The 13,954-nt window shown below is 41.0% G+C and overlaps 1 protein-coding gene across 6 annotated transcripts in view; it reads left to right on the top strand.

Moving 5' to 3' along the window:
• GRIP2 (glutamate receptor interacting protein 2) overlaps positions 1 to 13,685 on the top strand; it is a 654,787-nt gene extending 641,102 nt beyond the window's left edge. For all 6 annotated transcript variants that reach the window (XR_011198609.1, XM_069206296.1, XM_069206295.1 and 3 more), the window contains exons 22-24: positions 6,498 to 6,731; positions 8,501 to 8,647; positions 11,157 to 13,685. Coding sequence is in view for 5 of the 6 variants with exons in the window: in XM_069206296.1 (XP_069062397.1) it covers positions 6,498 to 6,731; positions 8,501 to 8,647; positions 11,157 to 11,348 (573 nt within the window). In the remaining variant the exon portion in view is untranslated. The remainder of the gene's footprint in view (positions 1 to 6,497; positions 6,732 to 8,500; positions 8,648 to 11,156) is intronic.
• The last annotated feature ends 269 nt before the right edge of the window (positions 13,686 to 13,954 follow it).

The raw sequence follows: 13,954 nt of genomic DNA, 5'->3' as shown, positions 1-13,954 counted from the left end.
AAAGAACCCGCTGTCTAGGGGCAAAAACCATAGACCTCACATCTTTTACTACCCCATTGCGTAGGCTTCTCACTATTCGTATGCTTTTGGTATAATATGATAGTTATGTACTAGAGAACACTTTGGCAGAGCCGGTTCATGCTCTGCCTGGTATTTCAGTTAAGAAACGGAATTGTTTACTGTTACACACAGTTGTCATCTAGAAATAATCTGCATATACTAATACACAGGGGACACCAGACATGGAGAGTCCTGGGAGGGATGAAGAGGCTAACACCCCAAGATGGCTGCACAGCATGAATGCAACATTGTTACTTGGAATGTAAGGGGAATGGGAGCCATACAAAAAAGACATAGAATACTGGCCCAATGAAACCGCCAAAAAATACACATTGCTTATTTACAAGAGACCCATCTTACCACCCACGAAGTTTCAAAACTCCGCAAGAAATGGAGGGGGCAATTTTTACACACATCATACTCGTCGTTTGCGCAAGGAGCGGCTGTATGGATTAGGGTCGGGGTACCCTTTCTAGTACTAGATACTAAAATAGACGCAGAAGGCAGATACACTCTAATTAAGGGCAACCTGGACGGAAAACCCATAGTAATAGGTAGCATCTACGCCCCTAATGTTGGACAAGATGCATTTCTGGAGAGACTATCGAAGACACTGCTACAATGGGCACATAGCCCGTGGATACTGGGGGGAGACTTTAACGCAATACTTGATACCAGCTTAGATCGTAGTACCCCACCACTGTCCGGGACGAACATCCAAAAACAAGCAGAAGCGCTAAAAGCTTGGATGCAGGGCTCGTCACTTATAGACGTATGGCGGGCCAAAAATGCTGGTATGAGGGAATACTCCTTTTACTCCCATCCACATAAAGTCCACATACGTCTAGATCGTATAATTCGCACAACATCGTTACAGACACAAGTGACTAAGACCACATACCTGGGAAAGACGCTCTCTGACCATAATCCCTTAGAACTGACCATACTATGGGGTAGGTCGTCTACGCCTATCCCTACGTGGCGACTGCAGCCAGTAGTGCTGGAGGACACTGCTCTGAGGGAAGAAGTGAGTCAGGCGATCACTAATTATTTTAAAAACAATACGGGGTCGGTGTCTTCCCCTCTGACAGAATGGGAGGCATTCAAAGTAGTGATAAGAGGTACATTAATGAGCAATGTATCGGGAGTGCGGAAAACACTGATGCGAGAACTGCAACAGGTAGAGAACCGACTGGGAATACTGGAAAAAGAATCAATAGCACAGCCCCACAAAGCCCAACACTTACAGGAAGCAAGAACCGAATACACACACCTTCTCAAGAGACTGAGAAAAATCGACCATGCTAAATATAGGGAACGAGCACACAGCGAAGGAGACAGGGCGGGTGCACTCTTGGCACGATTGATAAGGGATGATCCACCCCCTACTCCTATAATACATATCAACACCCCACACCAAGGAAATATAACAAAACTAGAAATCAACAATGCATTCCGAGACTATTACACAGCCCTATACTCCGCCCCACCATTAATGGAGAGAGCAGAAACTAATGCCTTTCTAGCTAATATCGAACTCCCAACTCTTCATGAAGAGGCCAGAGAGAAACTAAGCACCCAAATAACACAAGGAGAGATACGAGAAACTATTAAGAACATGGCACGGAACAAGACACCGGGCTCGGGTGGACTCCCATCCGAGTTTTCCTCCACATACAGCGCGGAGCTGGCCCCGCACCTAGAACGACTATATCAAGCCTCATTGACATTGGGACATCTCCCAGATACTACCAAACAAGCAATAGTGACGTCCCTACTAAAACCGGGTAAGGATGCAACTGACATCTCATCCTACAGACCATTATCATTATTGAATTCGGAGTACAAGATCTTAGCAAAAATATTAGCATAGAGGCTACTCGGCTATATCAGTGGCCTGATCCACACGGATCAATGTGGTTTCATACCATCCAGATGCACCACCATCAATATTCGCCGCTTGTTTCACGTAATGGATGTGGCCAGGAGGGGACTTCCACACGCGGGTGCCTCTCGCTGGATCTGCGGCAGGCTTTCGACTCCCTACATTGGGATTATATGCTGGCAGTGCTGGAAAAATTTGGGATTCCCCTGGAATACACAAAATGGGTCCGTCTCTTGAATGCTGAACCAACGCACAGGACAGAATATATCTGACGCATATCGAGTAAATAGAGGCACCAGGCAGGGATGTCCTTTGTCCCCCTTATTATTTGCCCTGGCAATAGAACCCCTGGCTCAGCTTTTAAGACAAGACAGCGGAGCATGGGAAATAGACATAGAAAATACAAAACATGCCGTCTCATTATATGCAGATGATATTATATTATATACTAAGGATCTTCGACAACCCCCCGACACAATAGCATTGATCTTCCAGAAATTCACACCATTGTCAGGACTGGCTATTAATTTTATCAAATCTATAGCATTTACCTTCCATGAATCAAATGATGATAATGCAATACCATTTGGAGAACAACAACTACAAAAGGCTACAAGCACATTCCGCTATCTAGGCATTCAGATATATCGCACCTCGACAGACCTATTAGAGGGGAACCTAAAGAAAGCCATGTCCCCACTAAGACCACAGATTCAATTCTGGATCACGCTGCCAATATCGATAGCGGGCAGACTAGCCCTGGCAAAAATGGTAATGCTACCCCGTCTCTTATACTACTTTGCAAATTTACCAGTAATAGTACCAGAATCCTACTTCAAAACACTCAATTCAATGTTATTAGATCTTATATGGGGAAAAGGTAGACGTCTAATAAGTTTGCTGAAACTGAAGATGTCCGTGGACCAAGGGGGCATGAGTGCGCCAGATTTTAAAGCATACTGCATAGCAAGCCAGCTTCAATGGCTGGCATGCTGGCTGGCCAGTCGCAGCCTCCAAGAAATAGAATATACCCAATTAATGTTTGACAAGGGCAACATACATGCTAGGCTGTGCCCAGGAAACCAGATCCCTAGAAAAAAACCACTCCTTCTAGGGGTGGCCCTGCAGTATTGGAGATTATCACTAAAATATACCTCTGACGTACTCCCCTACTCTCCCAATATACCACTGCTGGGACTACCAGTTACAGCAGGTACCTTAACCCACAACACACTATTCAGCTGGGCACAAGAGGGAATAAACACAGTTGGCGCTCTATTTAAAGACCGGCGACTGCTTAACCACACAGACTATATCCATGAACACGGTTTGCCCCCCCTCAGGCTTTCTACTACACGCTATGTCAAACACTGGTACACAGACAATAAGGAGCCTCCTACACATGATCTTGTCCGTGCTATATACACTGTGGGACAGGGTAAACACTTAATAAAACAGCTATATAGGGGAATCAGAAATCACTTGGCATATCCCCTGTTAGCGCTTAAGCTCAAATGGGAGACAGATATAGATAAGGAATTGTCCGAAGAAGACTGGGCCACCATACTGAAGTACCCAAGTCAAATATCCCGTAATACGAGATTTAAATTTATTCAATTTGCCATACTGCATAGGGCGTACCTTACACCACACAGACTACATATCCTATATCCGGGGACATCCTCAGCGTGCCCCAGGTGCAGAGTAGAGGATGCTGATTTACTGCTTATGCTCTGGAGCTGTCCTGATATAGCGGCATACTGGAAAGGAGTAACTACCATACTAGGCAAAATGACTGGTAATACCATACAATATACAAGAGACTTGTATGCTCCCACACCTAAAGAAAAAGAAAACACTACTCAGACTCATAAATCTAGCACTGCTGTTAGCAAAGCGCCTTCTAACAAGGCGCTGGAAAGCAACCACAGCCCCCACAACAACACAATGAAAAGCAGAGGTGATGGAATGGGGAAAAGCAGAGGGTGCGGTACTTAGGCGAGAAGATAACTCTGGAATGAGAGAATGCCCGGCAGCCCCAGATTGGGATACACAAATGGACATTTTTTAGACACTGAGTGAAGAAGAAGAAGATGAGTAGAAAAAATACAAAAAAGGAAGAGACATGTCAGAACCCCCCAACAGACTAGAAATTACAAAGTAAAAAAAAAAAGACTAGAACAATAGTATAAACTTGTGTCCAGGTAAGTAAAAACCCTAAGTATAATTGGAATAAGATGGCCACATAGTTGATAAAAGTTAAGTAGCGATGTTAAACGGTTAAAAGTTGAAACAGGCAATAAAGCGATGCCATGTATTGTATGAAACTGTTATAAAATGACGTTAAAACATGACTCTGTACTGCATAAAATAAGTTATAGAAAAATGTTTAAAAAACCACAATGTAAGTACTGCCTGAACAACAATAAAAAATGTGTTTAAAAAAAAACCTAAGAACATTGAAATCTAGATGGGCCAGCTTAGTGGCCAGCTTCCTGTCTGGTCAGTAGCCCAAAGGTGAGTCTCTGCATGCTCCCAGGCATGCCCTGGACCCAGTAATAGTCCAGTTCAATGGATCCTCATTCTGATGCTTGCTTTCTACAGGAGCAGGTTTACCTGGGCGTGATGCAGTGAGTTTCCATTCTGGAGTCGGTTCCTTAGATTGTGGTCACAGTGCAGTGTCGTCCAGCTACCCCTTCTAAAAGCAGCTTCTGATTGGTGCAGATGGGTTGCAGTCGGGCTGGTGATCAGTCATGGTTCTTGGAGCCAGCATCACAAACCACAAAAATGCCCCCTGCAAACAAGGATCATGACTCATTCACAGAACCTTGGAGGAAGATGAGGCAGGAATTCATAGGGGGCCTACAGTTGTCCTTAAAGCCAAGGCTTTATACCTGGGGCATGTTGCTGGGGGTAAGGGTCATGGGTGCACTTGCTGTCTCCACTGGCACAGTTCTATCCGCTGAAGTAACTGTGGATTGGCAGTTTAGTTTGCGACTTCAATGAACCATAAGACCTAGAATGATCACAAGTGGGTCTGTACAATGGACACGGTCCATGGTCCACACCGCCCTCACTGTCGAACTCTCAAAGGCCAAGGAGGAGTGCAGATGAAACTTCAAGGCCTAATTATTGGACAGCTTATGATGTGCAACAAGCAGCTGAGGTCAACCAAAGTCTTAATGCAGTGCTTGTCTCTTTATTTGCTTGTTGCTAGATTGGCCCTGCCTCTCTTGTCAGCTTCTCTGAAAACCAACTGGTTGTTTAATGACTGACACTGCCCGTTTGTATTTCTAACCACAGATGCCGCCTCAGACAGCATTCCTTCTCCTATTTCCACATACTGACTCTTCACTCCAGCTCAAACTGCTTACCTGTACAGTGCTGTCAGCCTTCACTGGCATTATCATGGCTGAATCTAGCATTGAGCTTCAATAACCGACCAGATCAGATAGGTGTACACTCTATCTTCTCCATATGATCAACGCTTTTGACATTTGATGTCATGGATGGGTCCTAGTTGTGTTCCCAGCCCCCCCCCCCCCCCCCCCCCCCCCCCCCTGGTTGCTTCTCTTGACCTTCTTAGGGCATTGTCCCGATGATGTCCCTGGTCAGATAACTATGTGGGGCTGAAGCATCAACACTTTAATTCTTTCACAATATGGAATATTAACATTAAAGCCTTATGGCCTACTTCAAGTGATGTGTAATTTATTTTGAATTATACAGCCTATTGTCTTTGAAAGTGTTTCTTCTATAAATTTGTTTTGGACCTCACTTGCGCCTAAAAGCACGAAGTTGTCAATATTTTTTTTATTTTTTTTAAGAGAAATATTTGTGTCAAGGAGAGGACTCGTTACCCTATTTTCCTTTTTTGTCTTTGGGTCCTTAATGCCAAAGCATTTTGTGGAAGGATACTTGGCTCTTGCCGTTGTTTTGCTTTCAGTAGTTCTCTGTGGTAAACTTGTCCATCTACTTCTTGCTGTCTCTATGCCCTAGTTGCCTCTCTACCCCTTTGCCCATGCAGGATGTAGCCCTGCCACTAGTCACTTCTGCCGGCCTCACTGCATCGTCACTGCTGCCGGCCCCACTGCATGTGCTCTTGGCTTTGCCAATGTTTGTCGATTAGTATAATAGTCTTGTCTGTCCATGTAGATTAGAGAAAACATACTTTCACGATGGTCTTCATGCACGGATGGTGGCAATGCTTTAAAAGGTTTTCAGACAACCTAAGAATAACCATCACACAGTCGCTGCCGTATGCGTGCCTCACACCCATCTGAGGGGAAAAAAACACTAGAGAAGCCAATAGATTTGCACCCAATATTAAAGACCCATCCTATTGACTTTCCCAAAGCATGTTCCTTTGAGTATAGATTGAGGATTCTTCCTGATGTGGCAGCCATTCAAAAGAGTTTCTAAATGTTGTTTAGAGTAATGTTTACAATTTACAGTTACTTTTTTTCAGCATACAGGTGGTATTACTTCTAAAATGATGGAATTTGTATACTTGGAGCGTCGTTGGTAACCAGGTTTATGGCTTCACCCACAGGCTTCGATCATGAGCGGCAGTGTGCACAGCCTGGGTCTCGATAGCAGCAAGATTCTCAGAGACTCTGTTAGCCAGTCTGGCTTCAGTCCTCTCAGGAAAGGAAGTCCCCAACGGCGCGCCAGAGTTCTCAGCGAGCACACTCCTTCCAAGGAAAACAAAAGGAACCTTGAAGTGAAGCCCACGAAGGAGGAGCTGCACGAAATGATGTCACCAACCCCTCTGGAGCTGCACAAGGTCTGAGTGGTAACCAAGTTCTTGCAGGATTGTCCTCTTATGTGATTCTTCCATGGGTGTCTGTTGTATATGGGGGTGGCTTGGGCATCATGGTGCAGTTCAACTGCATAAACATGTGGTAGTGCATGTCTACAGTCAAGAGATTGACCTGTCAATGACTCTTTGTCCAGATGCTGCCATTAAAGGAAAGTTGTAAAAGCAATCTTAAAACTGGCTTATCCAACATATGGGCTTGTGTTGAGGACTAGTGCTATGTGGTTCTACAGTGTACGCACCGATCTGTAATGTGAAGCAGTGTTGCAAAATGAACTCATCTTGCATGTACACCAGCACACCTCATGGTTCTAAATGTGAACTGAATTTGCAAAGGGACTCCCTAGCCATGCCTGATGCATAGCCTGACCAGCATGATGTAAGCTAGAATTGCACTCTATCTCAGTACATTGCACTCATCTGAATTGAAGAGCACCAATAGGCACTGCTGAAGTGTTCTTCAGTTCAGATCTGTGGTCTCAACATTTGCTTGCAAGGTTTGGTATGGTCACTTGCACTTAGCTCTTAGTCAAGTGCCCAGTTTGGAAGTGGCAGTATTTGAGAGCTTATATTGAACATTCCAAAGTGAATTTATGCATTTATTTTAAATAAAATATTTTCTCTGTTTACATATCTGCCAGGTTAATACTGTGTACACCTTGTATTGTTATGGCAGTGTCGGGAAACTGGATGTGGGGGTGATGGTTCTAGTACCATCGGAGTTAATAAAATAATAATTTTTTAAGTTCCCACCAAATGTTTTGGATCCTTAGTAATGTAACGTCTGAGGCATAGCCTTACAGCTCTTGCAAATTTGGAAAACTAGACCAAATTATCTGAGAGTATGAAAAGGTTGTGGTATAGTGCATTGCCAGGTCATGTTTCACTACCCTGCAATATGGTTGGGTATTGGATTAGCCATGTAGTGGAGGTATTTGGGACTTTTTTCTGGATAAATAATATTCATAGTTTTTTTGTGATAATGGGCTTGTGTCTGTGGAACTCGAACAGATTCCATTCAAGTTCACGTTTCATTCATAATGTAGGGTTGGGTTGAGATATTGTTTTGGTTTATACCCCCTACTTTACATTATTAGCCTAGACATATGTAGTCATTTGATTTTCTTACCAAAACCCTGTTTGTCACAAAAAGTTCCAGATGCTGTCATAGTATTCAGATGCATTGTACTTCTATGAGCATTCTTTAATAACTTATAGTTCATAGGAAGAAATAAAATTACACAAGAGTCTCTTAAGTAGGACACTAACATTCTCATTAAATACAGAACATGAAACCTTTTAGCTTCAGTATCTTAAATATTTCCAGTTAAGGAGATTACACATTATAACTTTATTACATGAAATAATTCCCAAACACTGGGGTAGGAAAAACATGAAATCATGATTATTTCTTAGTTCAATCATATGAAAAACGGTCAACTCAATGATGTCAAGCACTTGATTAGCCACAGAGTATTAAACACCCTGACTCAAGCCTATGAAAATACCATGGATTTTGGGTTAGAGAGTGGTTTGTTCTATCTCAATAGGTTACGTTTTCTCATGGGGGTGTCCAACACATTATGGCTGAGATGTTTCTTAATCCAAATATAAAAAGATGTCTTAAATAAGGGGAATTCTCCTTATTATTTCTGTGTATGAAGTTGGATCTCCTTTAACGTAGACGTCCTGTTGAGAGAAGGTATTTAAATTTCATATTATTCTATTCTTTGCAGATAACACTTTTGAAGGACCCAGATATTGAAGACTTTGGGTTCAGTGTGTCAGATGGCCTTCTTGAAAAGGGAGTCTATGTCAACATGATCCGGCCAGATGGCCCAGCTGACCGAGGTGGTCTCAAATCCTATGATAGAGTTCTTCAGGTAATTGAGGATGTGTTACTGTATTTTTATACTACTATGATGCAGTGGGTACGGGCACCTTTAGTGCACCAAACATTTGACCAGAGTTTCATGGGCACTGGTAGCTGGTAAAAGATTAGAAAATCTGAACAAAAGTAAAAAATAAAAAAATAGTTCTCAAAGCTTCCTACTGAGAAAAAAGTGTAGTCTTGAGCCAGAAGGCTGCTAGATGGTGAGATCATAAAGAACATCTAATTTGTGTTTCCTGATCAGTTGCCATTCCACAAATGTAGTTGTTCAGGAGTTCATTGTATAGCAGCAAAACAAACTTTCTTCAGGAACCAATCTGAGGCCACATCCTCACAGGTCAGGAACCAATGAAAACGTTCCTCATACCCATTTAGTTGCGAGGAAGAAAAACCTTTGTATATTGGCATATGGATCCATTCTGCTTTCCATGTTCCGAAAAACGTACTATAAAACATTCATTACAGAAAGTCTAGTTCTTGTGGTTTGTTTCTGAGAAACCTTTAACTTCCACTACACCTTACAGAAATGAACCCTTTATCTCGGAGTCTTTGTCAGGAATGGCCCCACCACTGTGAGCTCCTTCCCATTGTAGTCCCAATCTGAGAAAAGTGTATAAGCAACGTTTTCTATATGCTCTTAGTGCACAATCCATTCCCTACCTTGGTCAGCATTATGAACCCCTTTCAATTCTCTGTTTCTCTAGCTGATGTGTTTCTGGTATATATTGGTTCGGCTGTTGTCTAGCTCACTAACTTCTAAAAATGCACCTTATTCCAACACATTACTGGTACACATAAACTTCATCCTCACTATATCTAAGTTTTGTAAAGAACACACTATATATGAAAAAGGCCGAACTTTGGTTCTGAGCAACTAAAAATAAAAATCATCATTTTAAAGGTAAAAGTTGTGCTGTCAAGTTGCTGAGCTGGGTTTTATTCACAGTGTGATCACATAAATGGACATTATTCTGTTTTAGGAAATATCTCTGGATCCAAAACATTTGCGCTTGATCACTGGATGCTCTTCCTTGATTTACCAAGGTACTATCACCATAGTTAGCTAGCTCGGTTTCACCAAAGAATAACCCCAGAGCATGTGATCCTGGGAGTGAGGAGCTAAGATGAAAGGAAAACAAAGTGTTTATTGAAAGGTCCTTCCACCTTTTTGACACCACAATGAAAAAAGAAAACAGTGCCTTCAAAAGTTGGCTGAAGAGAGCTTCTCCTCTAATAATGGTCATAGTACAAGAATGTGTTATAAACGTTGTCTTTGGTATGGGTTCTACTCGTTTGCATAAACACAAATATTTTTGTATTTTACCTTTGTTGATACAGAAGTTTTATCGAGTCAATAAATTCAACAGATTGCAGCAATTCTACAACTGCTTTGGTTCAGCATAGATTACATCATAAAGCCTTAACTTAAAACTTGATTAGCATTAAGAAGAAATATTCTAAATTGTTTCTGAAACTTGTGGAACTTTGCAAGACTGTTTTTCATGATGGACAAAAACATCTCAATGGCATGAATGTTCCTTACTATAGACTGCCATACTGCTATACACTGGCAACACAAATGATTTTCAGAATAGTAAATGGATCAAATATGTGATCGGAGATCAGATTGCCAAATTCAGAACCAAAGGTGTGAATAACATTTTCTGCCAAGTGCCTTAATATAACCACAAGCGGGCCTCTGGTAATGATTATACAAATGTATTGCTCTACAACAACTGGTGCACTACTTCTTTTAGAAACATTGCTATTCTACACTTGATTTGATAGGCAGTTTGCTATCTTTTGATTTAGGTAAGAAGAAAAGCACAACAATCCACAGTACTTAATTGAACCAACAAATAAAATATTTTATTCAAACTAAATTCATTATTACATTTGAACCATAAACATGTTTTAATGCAGCATAACCCTTTAAAATCTTAATGCTTAAACATCATATATAATGAATCATCATTTGATGTTTACCTGACCCAAGTATGTGAGCCCCAGAAAGTGCTATTGAACTTAGAGTGCAGGAATCTACAAAGTGTCCTACCTGTGTAAACTCATTAATCACATTTTCATTCTTAGCATTATTGATAGCCCTGATTATTATCATTAATATGAACATAATTACAATTGGCATTATTACTTTTATTATTAACATTATACGTATTGGCATTCTGCTTTGGGAAAGCATTGGCCTGCCCTCTCGCTCTCTCTCTATTCCTCTCTCTCTCTCTCTCTCTCTCTCTGCCAATTGCTTCTACTGGTGAATGATATCACAATACAGTTCAAACCTCTAACAAACATCATCAGACAAACTACCAGTACAGTCCAGAAATTGGTAATTGTTAGAGATGCAGGGTTGACAATGTTTTTTTCCTCTCTACTGGATAGTCCCTTTAAAGATTTGACTAATGTAGCAATTCAATGGTTCCAACCCCAGTAAAGTATTTAGTATTAAATCTGTTTGTATGTTTTATTCACTCTTTGCCCAGGTGAATCACGTCCGCACTAGAGACTTTGATTGCTGCTTGGCTGTTCCACTGATTTCCGAGGCTGGAGACAAACTGGACCTAGTCATTAGTCGCAACCCCTTGGCACATGCCACAAATCCTCAGCTCGATGAAGAGCTGCCCGTGAAACATTCCATGTGCACTGAGACCAAAACAAGCACCAAGACACTATGAGAAGAAAGCAAGGGGTGCTGGGATTCCTCACCTGGGATTTGTCTGCCCATACTGTGCGAAACCTGAACCAGAGTATTAAAAAAAAAAAGAACTTCTTTAATCTATTTTTTGCATTTGCACTACTATTTGTGCCATGTGACTGTTTATACAGTGGGACATACATAGCATTATCATCTCCTGCATTTTCCATCATTTGATATGCATTGCGCAAGGCAGTCTAGAAGGGGTCATGTGTCCTTAAGTGAATACGTTTCAGCACCTCATGTCTACCATGTCCTTCTTCAGGAGTCTGCCACACTTGCTCTGAAGAACTCTTCGGGTCACCAATTTTCCTGCAACAAGTTCATCAAACTTGACCAATTGAATTGCAAGGAAGAGATGGATAGAGTGGGTGACATTTTTCACTTTCCTGTCCCATTATAACGTTAAGACCATGCTTTGTAAGCAACACTTCCATATGGTGCTATGGTTTTCTGGTTTTACTGCTGTGAAATTGTCTTTATTTTCTGTGGAAAAGCCTCCTCCTCCAGCTTCAACCCCGTACAACACTTTCCTTTCCCCATACAAAGAACACTCTAAGCACTGTTTTACTCTCAATAACAATCCAGATATAAGGACATAATCTATAATTTGGAGAAGTTACTTTTTTTTTTAGTTCTCCAGCAACAATATTTGATTTTTAGTTCCAGAATGCACAGTTTTGTTTCACATACCACAGCCATTTTACTTTTGTTTTTATCCTCAACACAATATATTTCTTAGCATCAAATATTTTCTTACACATTAAACACACTTGTTCCACTATTTCACATTGAGTTGACATGCACGACTAACTTTTCATTTTCCTCGTTTATTTTTCACTCTAAGCACTTGTTCACTCAAGAAGATGTCCACACCTTAAAATCCCTATTGCTTGCTTTCCAAGCATCAGAGAATACTGGCACGCAACACATCAAGACAAATTCCATCTACATGGTAAAGAGGTTCTGTATTCAGGATTAAGAAAAAGGTTTTTGGTCATTGCCAGTATATTGCCTTCCATCTAAACAGGAAACGGCAGACCCCTGTGTTTATTTTGTGCCCTTGTGTGTGTTGTTCCAGTGATGATACAAGTTTGTGAGTTTATGGACATACCCATGCCTGGCTTCCGTCTTTAGGTCCATTATGTGGCCTCTTCGTAATGGTGGCTCATTCTTACTCTTACTTTGCATTATGTTGCCCATCGGATGGGGTATAATAAAGTGGGTAGGATTGTTTCGCTCCCCATGTCAGTCTCTCTACAAGCCTCTGCAGATTGCAAGTCAACACGAGTGCCAAGAAGGGGGGTTTCTGTAACAATTAGTGATGGCCTTTTTTAGCACTTTAAGTTTCAACCAATTTTAATGATTTATGTCCAAGTTTTCTTGGGAGATTAGGATGAAGCACATTGTTTGAAGGATGACTTATCTCTTAAGTAGCTTTTGCTTTTCTTATTCTGATACTTATTTGGTTCAAGTTTTAACCCAAAAGCCACAAATCAGTTTCCTTAGCCTATAGCAAACGTCTGTGTCTGCAAGTTCACGCTTTCAGACCTACTCCTCCAGGAAGCACGCCTGGATGACAGAAAGATGGCGTGGGTCTTCTAAAAGATGTGTGTGTCCCCAGTGACGCTACAGAGCACAATATGAACTGAATGAACAAAAAGCGTGGAGCGTTCAGCTAACTGCATACTCTGATTGGCTGAATGCCTTTGCTGCTGATTGGCCATACTCTATGCTCTCAGGTGACAAATAAAGGAAATCCTTGCAACTCTTGTTTTCAGCCATTCCAAATCTTTTTTAATTTCTTTTTTTTAAGATAGGCCTATGGTGCATCGTCCAGCATAAAACCTACTGTTGGAGTGGGATTTTTGCGTTTTTCTTTTGAAACTCCTCTGCCTTTGTTGTAATTGATTCTACCATGTGCCATAAGCAAACACTACAGAGGGAGTATTTTTTGTTTTTAATATGCAATATGTGGAAACGTTCTGAAGCTGTTGGTGGCTTCATGATGGTTTTTAATGAAGAGGTTTACTAAAGGCTTTAAATGGTCCTTGTATCCCTTCCTATGCATTTTGAATGATATTATACAGTTACTGCATTATTAAATGTGTATTTTTATCCCCAAACTATTAGTGTATCCCATGTAAAGTATTTTTATATGCAGATTTTCTTATGTATCTATGAAAGCACAATATTTAAAGGTACTGGATTTCAATAAATATTTTAGTCCTCTTTTGGACATATTTGTAAATATATTTCTGTATTTAAGATGGGATTGGAATGACTTAGATTTTTATTAATAAAATATTGAAATACGTGTTTTTGTAAATCTTTTCTTGACTTTCGGGCCTTTTGTAGAATAGACGTGGTGCTTGTGATGACCATTCTTGATAGTTTTTCTAAGTGTTTGTGTGTGATTCACAAAAGTGAACATGTATATTGAATACTGTGGGGCGGTAATGTATGTACACTTGGTTCATAAAATATTAATCTGCAGAATACTTCACAAACTGAATTGCTTTTAGGCATCAAGTAATGGATCTATCACGACTATTCTCAAAGGATCTAATTTTATGGATATTGGAA

The sequence above is a fragment of the Pleurodeles waltl genome, chromosome 9 (genome assembly GCF_031143425.1).
Source record: "Pleurodeles waltl isolate 20211129_DDA chromosome 9, aPleWal1.hap1.20221129, whole genome shotgun sequence".
In the NCBI taxonomy this organism is placed as follows: Eukaryota; Metazoa; Chordata; class Amphibia; order Caudata; family Salamandridae; genus Pleurodeles; species Pleurodeles waltl.
Note: the sequence above shows the minus strand (reverse complement) of the source record. Positions and strands in the feature narration are given on the sequence as shown.